At 38.0% G+C, this 21,639-nt stretch overlaps 2 protein-coding genes across 12 annotated transcripts in view; one reads left to right on the top strand and one right to left on the bottom strand.

Annotated features, from left to right (window-relative positions):
• LOC129775287 (lateral signaling target protein 2 homolog) overlaps positions 1 to 12,068 on the top strand; it is a 111,335-nt gene extending 99,267 nt beyond the window's left edge. For 9 of the 11 annotated variants that reach the window (XM_055779837.1, XM_055779839.1, XM_055779841.1 and 6 more), the window contains 3 exons: positions 2,680 to 3,170; positions 3,262 to 3,921; positions 8,829 to 12,068. In XM_055779837.1, coding sequence (XP_055635812.1) covers positions 2,680 to 3,170; positions 3,262 to 3,921; positions 8,829 to 8,903 — 1,226 coding nt within the window. In that variant the 3' untranslated portion in view covers positions 8,904 to 12,068. Of the gene's footprint in view, positions 1 to 2,327; positions 2,583 to 2,679; positions 3,171 to 3,261; positions 3,922 to 8,828 lie in introns of those variants that run through there. The other 2 variants (XR_008742913.1, XM_055779843.1) reach the window with 2 other exon arrangements.
• An 8,282-nt stretch (positions 12,069 to 20,350) lies between these two features.
• LOC129777160 (uncharacterized) lies at positions 20,351 to 21,424 on the bottom strand. Its single transcript, XM_055783251.1, has 2 exons — positions 20,941 to 21,424; positions 20,351 to 20,874 (listed from the first exon to the last, which is right to left on the bottom strand). The coding sequence occupies exons 1-2, from the start codon at positions 21,347 to 21,349 to the stop codon at positions 20,414 to 20,416; spliced, it is 870 nt and encodes a 289-aa protein (XP_055639226.1). The 5' UTR covers positions 21,350 to 21,424; the 3' UTR covers positions 20,351 to 20,413.
• Positions 21,425 to 21,639: the final 215 nt, after the last annotated feature.

The raw sequence follows: 21,639 nt of genomic DNA on the forward strand, positions 1-21,639 counted from the left end.
AATTAATTTGCAATATCTTAAATATATATTTTCATTTTTTTCATATAAAATAGAAGTCATGTAGAAAATCTTGATTTCAAGATGGTAGCACTATTTTTGACAAACTTTGTGGAACATCGAATTTTTATGAATTTTCGAAACTTTAAATTTTTGTATGTTACCATCAATTTCAGACGCAAATTATGAATTCTGATGTGATTTACAACAATTTCATTATCAACCATCTTCTAAATACAGCCATTCTCGAGATATTTTAAAGAATATTTCTCATTTATTGTCTTTTTTATAGCAAATAGGCTCTTTTAATATGTTTGTCGTATTATACCGTCACGTTCATGTAAAATTTCATGAATTTGCTTATATTTTCCAACAACTTTTCTAGATGCATAATTATGGTAAAAATATATGTTTAGGAGTTACGTTGAAAAACATTTGAATGTGCGGCGCAAACGAAGCAATCAATATGAAAATTGTAAAGTTAACTTTCAGCTTCGATATGGCCGGTGTTAAGTCAGACCAGACCATGTTATATTTTTATGATTTCGAGAAAAACGAGCATGAAGTTTGGTGCTACAAGGGGTTTTCATTATGCGTTCACAACAATTTCGATAAGTTATTCCTGCTGTACCCGTGATTTTTCAAACCTGATAAATGTGAAATGTAGCTTACAAAATGTTTAACCTAATACAATCAATAGCTCGAAATTTTTAATTTTGCGACTTGGTTCGCTCTGACTTTACACCGACGATATGGTCGGTTATTGATTGTTATTGATTGCATTTGGTTAGCTACATTATGTAAGCTACATACCACATTTATCAGATTTGGAAAATCATGCATACAGCAGGAATAACGGATCGAAATTGTTATGATTGATCAACGAAAACCCCTAATAGTAAGCAGTCATAGCGGACCATGTACCATTTACAATGGCGAAATGGCTCTATATCATGTGCAGACAGAATGGACCATGTGACAATCATTTGTATATTGAATTTAAACAATATCCAAGCGCCGAATTCATACCAACAAAACATTTTCTTGAAGCTAAGAGGTACCTTGTTGAAATGTGCTTGAAATATTAAATAATAAACTTGGTCCCCCTGACTGAACGGATCAGTGAAAAATGCTGGTCTTCAGTGTGAATGATCGAAACATATATTATTCCAGAGTGCTATTTAAAGTGTAGCGATGAAATTGAATTCAAATTTGACGATTCTATTGACGAACACTGATCTTAGACATGATTTGGTATGACATGATTTGGTATCCGTTCTTCACGATTTAACTCAAGAACGGAGCAATGAATTTGAACAGTCAGTATCAGGTTTGATGCGTCTTAGTCTGCATCAGATTTATATGCCTCAAAATAAATTATATACCATGAATATAGATCACGTACAGAAAAATAATTTCTGTGGGGATTTAAGTGTTCGAAATTAGTTAAATGACACTATCAATTGTTGATGGGACGAAGTTCGCCGGATCAGCTAGTATAATAATAAAATGTAGGAGAGGTGATTATCAGCATAAATACGAATTGAAACAGTTATATATTTAGAATCAACTACCTGTGTATTTAATAACTAATAAAAAATGATGAGTGCTAGAAAGTCTAATTAAAAAAAAATTCAAGTTATCGAACGGATCCAGGCAGGATAGGTAGGAAGTAACGCTCACGGAAAAAATGGATTTATTCTCGACAACAATCATAATGTAGTCCACGAAAAAGATCAAAAGCATTATTATCTCCCTCCATTCGAGAAATATAATATTCTTATCAGTGTTTTGATCCATTTCAATCCTTCTCAAAAATAGGTACAGTGATATCAACTAATATCAATACCACTATCACAATTGTAATAGAAAACGTAACTAACGTTGGATGTCGGCTACAGACATGGATGAACACTCGGATTTGAAGCATCTCTGTTCCATAGATAACTCTTTGGATAACCGATTAATGTTGTGAACGTATGTGTAACATTACTGTAATCTATCTGTTAACGATAATCCATCCATAAGAACACTTTACGGCGCAGATTTGGAATATTTTTGTTGGCCGACACAATGATTAGTCACATAGTAAACTACGAGACTACACATTTTCCATTCTCCCCCGTAAAACGAACACCAAGGCAGGATAGTCAGTAATACAAGATCGCAATCTAAATACTGTGGATTATTGCCGTCCAATACCAAACAACGGTTGGCTGTTTGAAATCAAAAACACACGCTTAGCCGGCATTCAGTATACTGGCGCACTTTTTATTTGCTTTATTCATTCGCTACCACCACATTCGAGCGATTGGAAGCTATAAAAGAGGTATCATATGTTCCTCTGGGCGACAGTAGGTCTGAACCCTATTCTGCAGATTGACGCTTCCGTCTGTTTTTAGCGAGTGGACCACTGAGAGTACTGCTCCAATTGCATCCGCTGTGCAAACACGTGCAATCATTCGAGCAAGCACAGTACTACAAAGAACGAAATATTGGAACCGGCGGAATGTGCAATTGTTTGCTTCAAAGTGGCGTCTCTCTCTCGTTTCTTGCGCTATCAATTTCGACCGCACCGAACAGCCGTATGTCGCCAGTCACTTTTGGAATATTCCAATTTGTTAACGCTTATCATTATTTTGATTTTCATATGTTTTCTTCTGCTTCGTGCTCATTTTGCAGGTCTTAGCTCTCGCCAAGACACGGCGTCCCCAACCGATACAGCATGTTCATCGGAGTCACCTGCATTTCTAGGCCCAGCATCACATTTACTAATGTACGACCAGAACAGCTCCGAAGAGGAGCTGGAGGTTATCAACGGTGGCGTTCCAGAAGTTGGAAGTGAAACCGATGGCGATGGTGGCGGTGATAGCGGTGGAGGTGGTGCCGATAGTGCTAGTGGTATCAGCACAGGAAGCAGTGAAAGTGTTAATCGAGCTGGAGCGATAGTTATGATACCAGGTCGGCAGCCACTAACTGCTGCAAGCTTCAGCAACACCGGTGATGAAATTGATGATTGCACGGAGGAACTTTGTCTATCAACATCTTCGGCAGCCGGTACTTTGAGGCCATTGGCGATCACTCCGACTCAGCTGGCAGCGACCAAGCGGTGTAATCCAAACATGCTGCTGGAAAAACGCAAACGTTCGCTGGCGCACAGCTCAGATGATGAGGTGAGGTTTTCTCTCTCTCTCTCTCTCTCTCTCTCTCTCTCCGTATATCAAATTGTATTTGGTTTATTAATGTTTTTTCGATCCATTTTAGGTGCGCCATTTGCTGGAACAGCAACATCACCATCACCATCAGCCGATGCTGTCGGCGCCTGTAAACTTTCGCACGTCACCTCCTCTAGAAGCTTTAAAACCACACCGTGGCCATATAATCCAGCGTTCAACCACACCACTCATTCTAACGGAAAGTGGCCGCGGTCTGGAGCACATTAGAATATCGTCGTCCTCGTCGATCTCATCGACAACGTCTTCGCTCTCGTCACTGGGAGGTGGTGGTGCTGGTTGTGGGCCAACAGCTATCTACGGGGGCGTTGGATGTCTGCCCACCTGTGATAGTCCCTCGACAGTCAACTGTAGCACTAATATCAACAGCCATCATCAACATCATCATAATCATCATCATCAACATCATCATCAACATCATCATCAACAACAACAGCAGAATAGTAACAATCTAGCACTGTTAAGTACAACTAATACAACTGCTGCTACCGCATCAGGGGCAGTGGGAATGCCATTTGTGGGCCCAGACTCGGCCACGGTAGTAACCAATATGGAAATTAGCCGATCGGTGAGCCCCCCGGCGAAGGTATTTCACTGTGCGGTGTCCCCTCGCCGGCGACAGTCGCGCCATCAGCAGCAGAGACTGCAGCGGCCACACAGGCCTTGTTTAGATTTCGATAAGATGCAGCAAGTGAGTATCTATCGGTTCGAGCCGATCCCGAACAGTAGGTTTAGAAAGTGTGCCACAGTTTGAGCTGGTTGAGAACAAATTTATTGTAATAATGAGGGTAGTTTGTTTGTGAGTATTTTGTGGCAATATAAGTTGATCGGGGAGTTTTGGAATTAAAAAAAAGTCCGTGAAAACATTGGAAATAATAAACTTACTGAGTCACGTTTTCATCAAAACATGTGTGCCCAACGACACTTTTGTGGGTTGAACGATGGATTCGAGCTGTTACATCTAATCGCACAAAAAATGATGCGATAAGTCTCATGCATTACTTATCGCATCATTAGATAATGACCTGCCACAATCACGCACGATAAATGGAGATCGGCAGCTGTAGCCTAAGTATGGAAAATATATTTAAAGATGCCTCTTTTACAATTCCTAGGATCAGCGCAAATTTTATTGTAAGTAGCTATGTAAAGTTATAGCTTCCCTATGAATTTCGCTAGAAGGACAGGTCCCTTATATGGGCCAATCCCAATCAATTTTGATGCTCAATTTATCCAGAATTACTTGCATAGTAACAAAAAACATTGTTGACGTAGAACTATGCTGTAGTTTAATTCAAGTCGCTTGTTTATAACTGCGGATATTATTTTATAATACTACGAAAATTTTGGAATAACCATTCTACCAGTTTGGTCGCCCTGAAATGTTGTTTTTTTTTTATTGTAGAATCATTTGACGATAATTGTTTGATGATTCATTCTTGTGCTCGCAGAACAATACATGCTCGAGATAAGCGCAGCTGTCATCCTTAGTAGAGAAAGTATTGCTACTGGCAAGCGAAACCAAATTACTGACCAAATTCCAGAACATTTATTTTCTTGGTGAGCTGACGATAGCCTAGCTTGAAGATTCCCAACACAATTGTGTAACTCAGAACTTTTATGCAATGGCGCCAGTTTGATACAATAATTGCAATGCCAGAGACATCAGCGAGTGAGTAATTTGGTCGCGTCCAGAGCTTAATCCGAAACGAAGACATGTGATGACGCAAAACAAGAAAGAACAAGCGATATTCATTGCTTTGAATAGAGAACGATACTGGAAGTTTGCCTTCCTTCCTTGCTTGAGACTTTAAACCTCTTCAGTTCATTCGTCTCTAACCTTCAAAAGGGTCCTTGGAAAACTTTATTTTATCCATAATACTAATCCTCCATTAATCCTTTGAGGAAGGCATTCGATCCCTCGCCATCCAGCTTGCCCAGTAACGATGTTGTTCAGTCGATTTCCTCACGAAGAATGAATGTTTGCCTCAGCGAGATCCACTGTTTATACTCTAGGCAAATATTCCTCATCGTTCTTCTTCTTTTCTTTTGTTCACGGAGACTTTACATCTTACGACTTTTGCTTCGTTCTTCTTCTTCTTTTTCTTTGTTTACGGAGACTTTAAATCTAACTATTCATTCGTCTCCGTTTGCTTCGTTGCTCGTCGATAAGTTGCTCGTTATTGACAGCTCTGTTCGGGAAAGCACACAAATGGACAGAACAAATGTATGAAGAAATGGGAATGCTTCCAATTTTCATCAATTTAAACCATATACAGACTATGGAATTGTAATGTATACCATATCGAACAAATCTTAGGGAATCTCCGATTCGTTTGGTATGTAAATGTACATAGTAAAGCGACTATTTCAGGCGTGGCTTTGGCACTTCCTCTTGTCGCTGCTTTATTTGACGTTCGTAGCTCTCTGATCAGTCGTCCACTTCTGCTGACGGCGTCTCATGTGCCATCCATTTGACACATTTGTCCGTTATGTACCTCTTCGAACTACTACATGGGCTGGAAAGGCCCAGGATTGTTAATGAAAACAATCGTTTTTTGGGCAAAGCTGTATTTATTCCTCAACATAGTTTCTTTCGAGGGCAATACACATCAAATGCAAATGCATCAAAAACCAATGTTTGATCAAAATACGATATTCCTCTTTTTTCCATTTTTTATACGAATGCTCAGGTGGTGACACTTAGGCAACTGAAGTTTGTGAGCAAATAAACGAAATGTCATGAAACTTCACACATGAACTAGTGACAAATGAACATCTTGAAATGAATCTTGTTCATTTTTAGTGGCACCATCTGTTGAAAAATCCCGGAACTTTTCAGCCTATGTTGTATTTCGAAACGTGGAGATATACATATAATATGCTCTGGGGCTTGCACCGATATGTGTGCTTTCATCTGCCGTTTAGTGCCATATTCTACTTTTGTTGCCAAATGACCAACACACCTTCTTCACCTTCTTACGTATCCCTTGATATTAATCTATTCATAACATTCTACATTGAAACGTCACAACTATAGAACCACTAAATTTTTCTGAGTTTTCAGTCGGTAAGAAGTACGAAGTCGGTTGAATTGAAGTATATAGTGTAGGATATAATAACTATCTTCATTTATAAGACTGGTCATTTGAATTTTATTGTTGTGTCCAGGCAAGAAACAATCAAAAAAATTAAATTCCAGTGTTTCATAACTATAGAACCAGATGGAAAACCTCTCACTTCTTTACAAAATGAACGTCAATTTCACATGAATTACAATAAGTTTCTAATTTCTAGGTTTTTATCATCTTTAGTTCTCAATTAGTTCAAATAACCCATTCGGGGTGGTTTCGACCATGCTGCGCCATGTTGTAGTGTGTATCTCGTTCTACGCAGAGGATACTGCTCGTTTAAGCTCTTCAAATCACTCATACTGCTTGTAAGCTGCATCTACTATTCGTTCGATCACTCCTCATATGTTCTTGATAGGGTTTTGATCTAGTAAACAAGCCAACGAGTCCTTAATAGGAAGCCCCTTTCATTAAACCATGCAATGACCTTCCGGATTTTATTAATTGATGCCAAATTACTCAATTATCACAGTCCCAGAGTGTCGATTTTTGACCAAAAAAAATCGAGATAACACTAGATCTCGAAGTTTCATGCAATTTTAAGACATTTGGCATCAACTTTTTTTCGAAAACCCCGATTTCCTTTACTCCCCCCTTGGGTGATTTTTCGATTTTCAAAAAACTCGAACTTTGACCGCTTTGCGCAACTCTCCATTAAGTTCGATTGAGCTGATATTTGGCGTAGGGTATTTTTCGAGGTAGTGAACATTTTTTATGGGGAAACTTCTTGAAATTAGAGATGACCATTTCCATTGGCATCCTGATATACAGCTATTCCATGCCAAACCGAAATAGTGGTTCTCAGGTTTTCGTTACAATTGGAGGTTTTGTTCCTTATCGCAAAATATTAGACACGTTTTTTTTATTTATTTTGACATAGGACTATATCTTTGATTTTTGATTAATTAAGAGTTTTCAAAATGGTTATTGCGAAATATGTTGTGTTATATATTATTAGACAGGAAATTTATCCACATTTTTATTGCTTGAAACATGAAGAGTGAATATAGTAAAAAAAAGTTAACAATTTGACGATTTAATTGGGTATGTTTTCCTTCGATTGCACTATCCACACGCTTCCTCCCCGACGCAACGAGCAATCTTTTTGCCTGAATTCGGGCGTTAGCTCGTAATGTGAGTTGATGTGTAAAATGAATTATTCTCCATTTACCGATAATAGGCATTATTTTTATGTTATACTAGCTGTACCCTGCCACGCTTTGCTGTGGCACATTGTGGTTGCATTGTTGAGTTGAATTTTTCCTTTTTCCTATGTTGTAACAACAATCCTAGATGTGTTTGGTTGTTTTGTATATTGTATCATAGTTTGAGCTCAGTCGGTTCCGTACTTTTCGAGTTATATATATATATATATATATATATATATATATATATATATATATATATATATATATATATATATATATATATATATATATATATATATATATATATGATGAGGGGAATCGATAAATTTTAAATCACTTCGAAACACAATTTCAGTTCATGATTTTTCCAAACACGTGGAAAAAAGATGTTTCCTTCACATAGAACACATATTCATTGCTGAATAGTCGATTTTCATTAGAAGCTCAATTTCAGAAACGCACTCTGGACATATATAAATTCATTTTTCTTCCAATTTTCCAATTTTTATGCCGTAACAACACTCCTTGAAGTGGATTGTATGTTGTGTCCAACTTTAAGCTCAATCGGTTCCGCACTTTTCGAGTTTTTGACGCGTACACAAACGAGCAGAACATCTTTATATATACAAAGATTGTATGTTGTCCAATCAATTTGTGCTCAACTCATGTTTTTATCGTGTAGATTTCACTACTAACAATTTGTGTAATTGTGGTCCAGGATGTCATAATATCGAGTATGTTGTTTGGTTATGTGAAAATTCAATTTAGTAAGTCGAAAGGGTATACCCACGTGGATCAGATTATGATAGCTTGAGTAGTCGCGATCTTACAGGGCTATAAAGTTATTACAAACAATGTTCCGAACAACGTGGTAACGAAGGAGATAATGCTATTTCTATCTATAAGATATGTTTGTAGTCATAAGTTTATATTGAAATCGAAGGGAGGTTTTAATAAGCGGACGTCATACGAAGTGTTTTGAGAATAAAAAACATTTTTTATGTAAATATGTGTTAATGCATGTAAAGAAGTCATTATATTGGACTTTTTTGCAAAAAAATATACGAAAACCAAACTTCGTTGTGTAATTCCGTAATAGTAGGTCAGACGGTTGGTCAGTACAAGCGGAGTCATAATAAACGGATTCTACTGTAAAAGGATATGACCGAAAACGAGGAAATTCGACTCAACTCTATATACGCACGTGGTGAAGTCCATGGAAAGCTTAACTTGAAAACTGTGGGCACTTCTGCAGAATAATTTATCAAGTAAATGTTGCCACAACCCATCTACCACTGACTGTTCTGCTTCCTTTCCAGCTCAAGGCACGATCGGTGACAACCTGGAGGCACAGTAACGAACACTCCGGCGAACTCTCCGTGTTTTGCTGGTGATGATGAGCGACTTGCGCCGTCCGGTCGCACAGCAGCAACAGCAGCAGAAGCAGAATTATCAACAGCACTTGTCTGAGATAGTCGATGTTCCAGTTTCAGTTGTGCGGTGACGATGATGACCATTATCACGATTATTATTATGATTACAATTATTACTATCATCAACATTTGTACTCTCCGATATTTTCCATATGTACCGCTAGTTTGTTGCAGAAGTAATATCTTCAGTTTGTTTTATGATTATTATTTTTTGTACTTTTAACATATATATTCCAGTTTATGTTTGGTCCCAGAATTAATCTTCCATTTCCGAGATGTATAAGGAACAGAACAGCAGGAAAGTTCGAATGAAAGGAACTATATTGTCCGGACGTAGAAATAGGCGATTGTGGATGACTGTAGAATGATAGAGCACAGCTTCAATATTGTTGTGGATGACACATGCTAAGGTTAGCTATCCTCAGTACTGAATGAGATCTACTACATCTTGTACTTGTTTATGTCGATATTGTGGACTGATATCAAGAAAATCTCACTGAACAGAGTTGATTGGGAATTACTTCCGAAGTGGAAGAGCTCGGTTGATGAAGAAGCTGGCTGTAATTTTGTGAAAGCAGACGAACTTTGTTATTAATGTGTAAGAATTTACAAATGTTTTATTGATTACTTTAATACCTATTACCTTTCAAAGCGATTTTGTGATTTTAATATTTAGTAGTGTATTTAAGTTTAATCTTTATCTCTCACTAGCATACAATACAGCATTAACAAGAGGGATCTTATGGCTTGCACAACAGAGCAGAGGTTAAAAAAAATCGTACAATTTGTTTGCAATCGTGTTGTGGATGTTAGCAGAGGAGCATTCTATTCGAACGGCGTGTTTGTACGTGTTTTGCAAAGTACAAAATCGTGGAACGGAACGAGGACTATTGGCATTTCTGAAGGCACAAAGTGGCCGAACCACGATAAAGGCGTTTGAGCTCGATAGCTTAATGCTCTTGAACCTGCCTATTACTTACGATCGTTTTAGGATAGGTGTCGCTCTTTCTCAGGGATCTAGGGCGTGCAATTTAATATTACTCGGCTTGGTATGAATCAAAGTACAACCAGAGTTTGTTTTTCCGGTTCGGATTTGTCCGAAATAAACTTCATGAGAGTGTTTTGGCGGATCATTGTAACACAACCCAGTAATTGGAACTTTCAAATATTTCCATTGACCCGTTTTGCAGAATCATTCGAAAAATTATGATCCATATGGCCGTTGAATGCGAGGATTTTTCAGTTGTCTTTCTATGATCCAGCCAAACACGCCACGGTTATCGTTGATATAGATCATTTTGAAAAGTTCAAAAACAGCGCAATTAACACGAGAAGGCAACCTAAAACTTATAACAGCCGAATTCTGCCACTAATATACAAGCACACGTTTAAGAACAATACATACTGCCGCCAAATCCATTCTGTCGTTAATTAATATGATGAAATGCGTGAGACAGCCATTGGCCGACGAAAACAATTTCTCTCTAATCGCATCCAAATTTGGCCAATTAGTTAATGACAGATGCAGTTCAACTCAACAACATCTATATAGAACAACTTAGAACACGAAACCAAGCGAAAATATTAACGTAAATACATGCAACAAAAGTATCCACTCGATTGAAATCCGTGAAATTTAAAAGTTTCTAAATATTTGAAAACAGCAAACAAAAAACGACAAACAATACAATATTATAAATTCCAATATATTTTACCGAACCAGAAGAACGTAAAAATAAAAAAAACACGCAAATCATAGGAAATAATAGCCATTAAAAAAAACAAAACAATTAATCGTAAGTCATTGAACGAGAACAATGAAAGTCAAATAAACCGTAACGTGTCCATCTTTGATTACTAGCACGTGAAATGCAAATCTTACTAGGTGTGATTTACAACTCATAAACAATACATACGAGAGAATTTGTGTAGCTACATCACCAGCGAAAGAAAGGGAAGTTATTTTGTATCTCATTTGCGTACCGCTCCAAATTGTTTTACTGTTTTGTTGTATTGTTTCATTCGAGAATTGTGAAATGTCATGTCCTGTTGGCATTTTTAGTCAGGAACGTGCGTTTCGAAACTGTTACCCCTGAATCCGTTTGTTCAAAGGGCGTAGGCTGGAGCCGGACCGTGGTGGTGGGAAAATGTCCGCCCTCCCACACAAAATTTTGAGGGGCTGTGATATTTGAGAACGGATTGAGGGCTATCTGTGATTAGTTGAAGCGTTGGACCCCCTCTCCATCCCCCTTCTATTTATTCTGCTTCCATGGGTTGAGAAGTCGACGGAACTGGTTGTAAATCGGAAGCAGAAAGAAACAAACCAGAGCATGGAACAATGAGCCGAAAGATGACACTTTGGGAATAAGAAAGAAAATAAAAAACTAAGCGGTTTTGCAACTCTTGAAAAAAAAAACCGAAGAATCGATTGTAAGGCCCCGAAGAGAGTACATTTTCCATCTGATCATGATTTTAATGCGACAACAGATTACAAATTTTGATAGTCATTGAATGAGTCACCATTATAAGGCTTTAACTTGGCGGAAGAAAAAAGCAGGGAAAAGGCATCCACGGTGAGCAGAGCAAACATCATTGCTTTTAGTATTGAAAATTATGATAAACAAGAAAACAAAAACAAACGAATTATAAATATTGTATCAGTAGAGAACCCGATTCAACACTTAATAATAAAACACAAACAAGTAAAATAAATTTTCAATGAAACAAATCAAATGATGATTAGTAGAACGGGCCGTATCGAACCGGCTTTGACTCAAGCAAGCATACAAAACTTAATTGTCGTCTCAGTCAAAATTGGATTAATCATAACAAATGAGATAATTTGTACGAAGCAGCATCAAGCTATACAAGAAATTGATTGCAAGTCAAAAGGATTGTGAATGAATTGACGGATAATGCTGTAGCAGAGCGAGAAGCGTAGCAGCCACGAAACGTATGAGAAGTAGAATCATATAATGAGAAAAAATTGAAATGAAACAAAAACATAGCGAACATAACGACGAAATAACTTTTTACGTTTACTTATGTTTTTATTATTAGACACAAAAACAAAAAATGAATTATAATTGATTGAACCAATTGAGAATAAAAAAAACAATATCAGAACCTTGTTTTGGGTTTAAATGTTCCGAAGTGCCTTCATATGTATTAAAGGGTGTGTCACATCAAATTGCATCACGGAAAAAACGCTGTAGAAATTTAATTTTTAGGAATTATATCTTCAGCGTTCGCTTATAATCCAATAAGAATGTATAGATCACGTTGGCCATGCTTCACTGTCAATTTTTCGTAAATTTGGGAAAATGTCGTCGAACGAAAAAGAGCGTCGTGAATTAATCCTGTGCACTCATTTCGAGAATCCGGAGTTGTCACATCGGGACATCGGTAAGATGCTGGGAATCGTCCAATCCACGGTCAGCAGAGTACTAAAACGATACTTCGAGAACCTAACCAAGGTGAAGAACGGCAAAAATGGATGCTCCGTCAGTGAAAAAGATCACAAGCGCGTAGTTAAGCAGTTTAGACGTGATCCGAGAAGTTCGGTCCGGGATATCGCCAATAAGCTGAATTTGTCAAGTTCATTCATCCAGCGGACCAAGCAGCGGGAGGGCCTGCGTACATACAAGGTTCAGAAGGCTCCTAACCGCGACGAAAGGCAAAACATGGTGGGGAAGACGCGAGCCCGGAAGCTGTACACCGAAATGCTGACGAAGCCTCATTGCCTGGTAATGGACGACGAAACCTACGTCAAAGCGGACTTTCGTCAGCTGCCGGGCCTGTTGTTTTTCTCCGCAGAGGACAAATTCAGCGTTCCGGAGGAGATTCGCAAGCAGAAACTATCCAAGTTTGCCAAAAAGTACATGGTGTGGCAAGCGATCTGCTCTTGCGGAAAGCGGAGCGCCCCCTTCGTGATGACCGGCACGGTAAACGGGCAGGTTTCCTTAAGGAGTGCCTACAGAAGCGATTACTACCACTATTGAAGCAGCACGAGGGCCCGACCTTCTTCTGGCCGGATCTCGCTTCGTGCCACTATTCAAAGGACGTGTTGGAGTGGTACGAAGCCAACGGGGTCACCTTCGTGCCAAAGGAAATGAACCCGCCCAACGCGCCGGAGCTTCGCCCAATAGAGAAATATTGGGCGATTATGAAGCAGGCCCTCCGGAAGAACCCAAAAGTTGTCAAATCGGAGGCGGACTTCAAGAGAAAATGGATTTCTGTTCGAATAAAACTACAACCTGACGTTGTACAGAACCTTATGGACGGGTTAAAGAGGAAGGTGCGAGCATACGTGCTTGGGCTCGAAGTATGAATAAAAAGAAAATGCCAAAAGTTGTGTAATTAGTTTTTATTTTACTGTCTAAAATTTTCAAAAAGATCGGTCTACTGGGCGAATTTCTCCAGCGTTTTCTCCGTGATGCAATTTGATGTGACACACCCTTTATAATGCCTATTTTGACCTTAGGATTGATAATCCGTCCTCAAATGGCATTTTACTCTCTAAAAATCTAAAACAAAATCCCGAAGTTACTAGAAATAATTAATATATGAATTCACATCAGATGCCTATCCTTCTGCCTATCCTTGCCGTACCAGAATTAAAATGATATTGATAACTTCATTCAGTCTTGTTCAGTCTTGTGAAGCTATTTTTGATAAGATTTTGTATGGGCCGCCTTCGAAAACTTGCCACCATGAGTATCAAAACAATGAAAAGCTCCGAGAGTCATGCGTTATTTCCTGCTCATATTTTATCAATAAGCATTGTTTTCTCCATTAATAAATTACGGTAAGTTGATGAACATATCAAAATACTTTTCGTTCAACATATTTCAGCAGTTGATCTCACGTTGAAATCATTTTCATTGTTAATAAAGATCAATAACTGTCAGCCGTATTGCAAGGTTATGTTTGTTATTTTTTTTCCTGTATTTTAGTGTGAATTTCAACACATTTGAGTGGTTCGTCACTTGTTACTTCCATTTTTGGAAGGATGTCGGAAGTGAGAATTGAACTCGTAACCATTAACGTTGTTTAATATACATAGGTGCAAAATGAAGCAAATATTGGTATGCCAAATTAATTATCAAAGCGCCTCTAATCGAGGATTGCCTCGAAAAGGCTAACATCGCGGATTTCCCTCACAGAAGGGCCCGGCATAGTCAAAGTCAACTGAGGTCAGCTGACTATCTGGCTGACTATGTCCGTATTCAGTCTCTCTCTCTCTCTCTCTCTCTCTCTCTCTCTCTCTCTCTTTATCTCTCTCTCTCTCTATCTTTCTCTCTCCTTCTGTTTCTCTCCGAGTACCGGGTAGTACCGGTAAATTTCTTCATTTTTACAAAAAAAATATGCTTTATTCCGCGAAAATGGTTACAAATTGATAATTCAAAGTATTACCCATCGCTTGTCTTTTTCCCATATTTCACGCATTTCACGGATCCCTTTGCGGAAATAATCGGTCGGTTTGTCGGCTAAAAAGTATGAAAAACCTGTAGAAAGCCATTGGCCTTTGCATGCAATTGGAACTTCCAGGAGTTTGTCTGTCAACATAAATCAAAAGTCATTCGTGTGCTTTCGTTGCTTCTGCTCTACGATGGGCCGTGTTTATTATATTTTTCATCATCAAACGAACTTCATGGCATATTGAAATGACACACCCCCAGATTGAATTCGTTTTTCTCTCTCTCATTTGCAAATTGTGGATGATTTCATGGTGGGTTAACAATGGACACATCCTTTAGTGGTGTAACTACTTTTTTGTGAAGAATATGAGCGGCGAGTAAAATCGGAAGACCGCTACCGCTCTAATAACGAATAAAAAATTACACAAGGTTGTGTCCAAGACACGACCACTTTGTTGACGTAGAACTACGCTGTTCTTTTGTTCAAGTCACTTGTTAATAGCTTCGGATATTATTTTACATACACACACTTATCTCCGCTTTGCGCTCTCCTCAACAGAGCCCTGGTCAATTATTATTTCCGATCTCGATTAGCTTAGCTGTCATACTTGGTGGAGATAGTTTTGCTACTGTCATGCGAAATCAAATCTCAAACAAAATTCCTGAACAATAATTTTCTTGATGAGTCGATGATAGCCTAGTTTGATGATTCCTCACACAATTGTGTAGTTTAGAACCTTAATGTAATGGCGTCAGATTGATTTCATGATTGCAATGCCAGAGACATCAGCGAGTAGGTAATTTGGTTGCGTCCACAGCTCAAACCGAAACGAATACGAATGATGACGCAAAGCAAGGAATAACAAGCGATGCTCATTGCTTCGTATCTAGAACGATACTGAAAGTTTGCCTCAGCGAGATCCAAAATTTATGCTCCACGCAAATATTCCCCTTCGTTCTTCTTCTTCTTCTTCTTCTTCACTTTGTTCAGGGTGGCTTCAAATCATTACCCTTTGTTGATCGCCGATAAGTTGATCATTATTGACGGCATGGGTAGGGAAGCTCACAAATGAGCAGAACAAATGTATGGGAAAATGGAAATGCTTCTAGTTTTCATCAATCTGAACCGTTTACACATTAGGGGGATTGTAATATATGGCATAAAAAACAAATCCTAGGGAATTTCCGATTCGTTATAAATATTGTCTAAATCCGTTCGTGGCAAAAATAGTTATTAACTTTAACTTTATTTCATAAAAAACGTGATCTGTTTTCTAATTTGGCACCCTTAATGAAAGACGTAGCTCTACGTCAAAACGGCAGCGGTCTTACTCGTTTACTCGTTTTACAATTTTTGCTATATATGTCTCGAACAAAAAAAAGTTAATGGGTCTAGGGGCACGGACGGGATCTTGTCATAGGACTGTGATTGTGTGTAGTAATTGCATTTGAATCGAGTTTTTCATTGTTCATTTTTTTCTCTTATGATACATTGAATGGAGCCCCTGAAAAATATACGTGAGTATACCCTCCTGAACTTCAAAATCAGCAGCCAGTTAAATTCATTAATTGCATTGCATTTTACATTAGCAAATAACATGATCGATATAATGACATGCTGGACCACAATTACATAAATTGTTAGTAGCAAGATCTACACGATAAAACGTGAATTGATTGGACAACAACTTGTACTTCAATGTAATAAAATCTCTATCAACGTTCAACCAATTGGGCCAAGCTTTCTTCAAATCTTTGGGGAGAAAACAAAGTGAAACTATCCAATATCATCTTCAAGATTATTCCTAGATCATCCCTCCATTGATTCTGCCAACTGATAAATTTCTATTATCGGTAAATCGAGAGTAGTTCATAATACGAATATAATCACATTGTGAGTTAAGGCCGAATTGTAGGCAAAAAGATTGCTCGTTGCATTGTGGGGAAAACGTGTGGCTAGTAAAATCGGAAAAAAACATGCCCATTTTAATTGTCAAATTGTTAACTTTTCCCTCTATATTCACTGTTCACGTCTTAAGCAAAAAAAGTGCTGGATAAATTTCCTGTCTAATGGTATACAACACAACATATGTCGCAATAACGATTTTGAGTAATATGCGTTTGAAAACTCTCAATGAATCGTTACATTTTTCGTAGAGTTATCAAAGACATAGTCGTATGTCAAAATGGCTGTAGATATTTACTATTAATTAGCGTGTTTGGAATCAAAATTCATCCATTAATTGAAGAGATATTATCGTTCCACCCCAAACATTGAAATGGGCCCAATATAGGTTAGGCGTTGTCCTACGTCAAATAGAGTCAAAATCAAATTAAATCTCGGTTCAATCTGTGCACTGTGACTCAATGGTTCGCTCACTAAGCAGATTATAATGACAATGAAACGATCTAATTGTTCAAAGCACAAATTCTGATAAAATTCAAAAAATAAATTCAATGATGTGTAAACGTTACTCGGATGTAAGTCTTTCCATGGTGAACTAGTAATACAAACTGAGCATTTTTACTGTAACAAATGTCACGAATCGCGCCCCTTCAAATCATTCTGCATAACGCAAGAAATCCCTTCATAAAAAGAGAAGAAGCTTCTCCTTCGGACGAATTCACATCCATAAAACAAAAATAACTACAGAGCTGTTAGAGGGCGATTTGGCGTAGTGGTTATCATTCGTTCGTACCTATTACGCTAAAAGTCACGAGTTCAATTCTCCGTCGTAAAGGAGTTAATCACTATAATACAGAAAAAAAAACTAGAAAGCTATCAAGTGAATAATTCAAGGAATGCATGACAGCTGTGAGAGTAATACGGGTAGAGAATGTGGTAGACTGTGTAAGAGATTGTTGCACTTTTACAACCTTTTGAAAGGTCTTTTTGACCGTCTGAGTAGTGAAAATCAGATGGAAATGTGTTGTGGCTGATTTTTCATCCACTGAAAATAAAAATTTTCGAACGGTTGTTAGATTTTATGTGTATTTTGACTTGAAACAGCATGAAAAGCATTCGACCTTATTTTTGTTTACAATCCAAATTACTTCGCACACTACATCACCCGTATATGTGGTACACTGGCATAGGACAAATTATTCATAACTAGTCGAGACACACTACCTTTCGTATATGTACAGCGCACTCTACATTTCATATGACGTAGCGTCAATTCAACCTGGCGGAAATCTGAATAAAGTCGGATGAACACACGTTGTTGAACAGATGTCGCTAGTTTGAACGTAATAACTGGAACAAAAATTGTTCACTTATGAATTTGATACATCTCATATGAATCTATATAAAAAAAACAGGAAGTGGGTTATATCTATGGTATAACCGCAAGGGTGACGTAGGACTATCGTTGATTTATAGATCATTTGTTTGAAGTTGAATCTAAATTCATTCTGAATGAATGAATATTTGGGGAACTTCGAAAACGAGAGCGTTACGTTGTAGGCACAAGGTTTTATGCATCCAATATTGGATACAGAAATATCCTACTGATGGGGAAGAATAATCTTCAGAAGCTATCCTGTTAATTGCGATTGATTGAAAAATCACAAAACCAAATGTATTTGGTCACAGTGTTACATGGATAGAAAACATTAAAATAAACTCTTTCACATGAATGTATTTTTAAATTCCCAGAGGAACTGGCAGATTATATTCAGTAACGATTAGATATTTCCACATTTTCCTCGATACTGGAATTAGAGGGGAATGAACTCTCTGAGCTCGGAACTTTCGGCGACTGAGCAATAATCGATTGCGGGCGCATACAATATTGGATACGGAAATATCCTACTGATGGGGAAGAATAATCTTCAGAAGCTATTCTGTTAATTGCGTTTGATTGAAAAATCATAAAACCAAATGTATTTGGTCACAGTGTTACATGGATAGAAAACATTAAAATAAACTCTTTCACATGAATGTAATTTTAAATTCTCAGAGGAACTGGCAGATTATTTTCAGTAACGATTGGATATTTCCACATTTTCCTCGATACTGGAAGCCCATCAGTGGTTTATGCTAACTCGATAACCACCTGTTAATAGCACTTGATTGAAACATATTTGGTCACAGTGTTACATGGATAGAAAACATTCAAATAAACTCTTTTACATGAATGTATTTTTAAATTCCTAGAGGAACTGGCAGATTATTTTCCGGATCTTTCTCGATGCTGAATGGCATCCAAACGGAAAGAATTCCGCGCGTGTATGTGTGTGTGTGTGTGTGTGTGTAGCGGCTGCTTCGAGATCTTCCCGGGGAACCGTTTGTGGCATCACTTTCCTCCTGATGGATTCTCTTCTGGCCTAAGGTGCACAAACAGGCTCTTGGTGACACCGTTCATCCGCGCTTATGATAAATGAAGAGCTTCACCACAACAGCGACAACATGCTCCAATCGCTGTTCAATTAGAACTGAGTGGATTTCCGAGCGGCGCTCGCTTATATACCGATTGGTGATTTCAATAGCCTGTTTTGAAAGCAAATTTAAGACTATTGAAACAAGTTTTTGGATCAGAAAGTAACAAGTACAGAACGCGTAGGCATTTTATCTTTCGAATGAAGTGTTTATCATACCATTTCGTTCAGTTGTTTAAGAGCTATTAACACTCAAAATCTCGGTCTCCGGCGTAACGCTTTCGTTTTCGAAACTTTGATTTTACACCCCGGTATAGAAATGAAAGACGTAGTCCTACGTCAAAAATTTGGAATGAATATAACTTGGGTTTACATATCCTTGTTTCGCTTTTTGTTCGTCTTGAAGTTTATGCCGAATATTTTATTGAGTGTCGAACAGATTTTCCTTCTGCTAAAGTACAAAATTTTATTGTAGCCTAATTGCTAAAAAATGGAAAATGGTATATGGTATGTTCGTTTTCAACCGTTTCATAGATGGACTTCATTCTACGTTCCATGACAACCAGCAATATTTAATAGAACTGTTATAATAAATATTTCCACTATCCGTTTGCAAACTAGACATCGAATTATGTGAACACAAAAATGTTTATCAATTTACAAACAGCTCCTCTGCATATGCTTCACTATGTCAATTGCTTGTGAATATCGTTTTAAAAAATAAATTAAATTGTCAGCACATGTTCGTATGAACATGTTTCACCAAATATAAATCACAAATCACAAATGGTTTTAATGTTTTTTTTTATAAATTCGTTTATTTTTACAGGCTCAGTTACATAAGTTTAAAGGAGCCGAAATCTTAAATATATTTTTAAAACTATATATATGAACAATTTTCTTAAATCTATGATTAGTAATGTGGAAACCCAATAACTCGCGGTGGACTCGAGATTAGAAGGGTGACATATTTTTCTCAGGAAAAGGATGGGGTATAAGGAAATTATTACAATGTTGATAATCACACACACTCAATTCTTAAATCTATTCGTACATCTGTTGTGAATTTACATTTCATTCTCCTGTTTATAGCAAGCGGACCAATTACTCACAAAGGAAGAAATGGAGGGTATAAGGATATAAGGATAATCACACACGAACAGCGATAGATTTAAACATAGTTATAAGGCAAACATTGTCGAAATATTGAACTCCCGGCCCCGTCAGGTTGACGCCATATGAGCCTTAATAAAAATATATATTTTGGATAAAACCGATAGATTTAAGGAAAACATATATTTGGGACATGTAATCAAGGTCTAACCGAGCCAACACATCTCTCACCGGCACAATGGGCTGCCTTCCTCTAGCCCGAAGGGAGTTCTCTAAATTCGATCTGGGAACAAGATACCCTCACACGACCAAACAACGTGTTCGATGTCGTGGTAAATGGTTTTAATGTAATCATGTTTGAGCATTGTTTTCCATAGTTTCGTTTTAAAAATGGAAGAAGTTACTTTCTGCATTGGTCGAAATTTTGATGATTAAAATTGATACTCTACCCTCACAATCAAGCATCGCAAAGAAAGCTACATTTCTAATCAGCTACATAAGATCATGAAGATTTATTAAACTTCCAAAGGAAAACCATAGAACATTCAAAGCATCACCCTAATCATATCTCATCGTATATGTGTCGATCTCATTATCATCATCGGATGAATCATTGAACTCATCCAGGTCGTTAACGGTGAGTTGAACAAAATTTCGGGCCATCTGTAACGCCTTCAGTTTATCGATGAGTGACTTCACCTCGAAACCAATCCCGTCATCATAGTAGAAGGCATCCACCAATACGTTGTCCCAATCCATCTTCGGCAGCACATCTTTCAATGAACTCAGAGTATATTTGAACAACTCCTTAGAATCGAGGCGCGTTTCAGTTGGACGGAAGTTTAGGAACAGTTTCTTGCTCGTTCGAGTGATATTGTTGCAGTGCTGGTAAGTGTTGTACACTATATTCTCGAGAAGGCTGATATCCTCCTTCAGCGTTTGGACGTTAGACGGCTTATCCTCTGATTGAGAGCGTATATTTGGGGAGCATTCTGTTGGAGTGTTAATAATTCTGCTATCTGAAAATAAGGTAGAATTGAATGAGATTTATCCTGCAACTAATGCTTTCCATCAGAGTACTATACCTGCTACATAGAATTCGTTACTTTTCATAACGTATGCTGAACCGTTGACCTTTTGCTTGATAGCATTGTACATTAAATGATCACCTCCTCGAACAACAGCGTTATCGTTTCTCAGAATAAACTTTCCGTACGAGACCTCCGTGGTGTTCATACAAATGTCACAAACAGGTTCATCGTCAACCATGTGCTTCTTGTTGAGATAGATCTCGATGCCGAATGCGACCATGCCAGGCCTTTGCGGGTACCAGATCATTACCCCTTTCGGGTGATAAATTTCAATATGCACTCCCGTATCGCGCTTCGATTTCCGGTGGCTTCGATTACGATGACGGCCAGCTTCCAGCGGGCAGATACAAAGTACCAACAATACAGCCACCAAACAAAGGCTGGCGACGAATGATCGTTTCATTGTTTCTAATTGTTCAAACAGAGCAAGTACGAAACAACCACGCTGAGGTGGAAACTTAAACTGAGCAGTATACGAGCGAAGCGGCTAAATAATATACTCGGTAGCGTTAGCCGAAGATCATCCGCGCTGGAGAAACGTTAATCATCTCAAGCGTCATCTTCCTCCCTAACGGTACCCTCGGTTCGGTGCGGAATGGGGAATTACCGAATAAAGTTCATCATTAGCGAGATGAGAGAGAGAGCGTGATGCTGTTCCAGCGAAACAGGGTTGAATCCGACATTTAAGGTTTT

Source organism: Toxorhynchites rutilus, chromosome 3 (genome assembly GCF_029784135.1).
Source record: "Toxorhynchites rutilus septentrionalis strain SRP chromosome 3, ASM2978413v1, whole genome shotgun sequence".
Classification (NCBI taxonomy): Eukaryota; Metazoa; Arthropoda; class Insecta; order Diptera; family Culicidae; genus Toxorhynchites; species Toxorhynchites rutilus.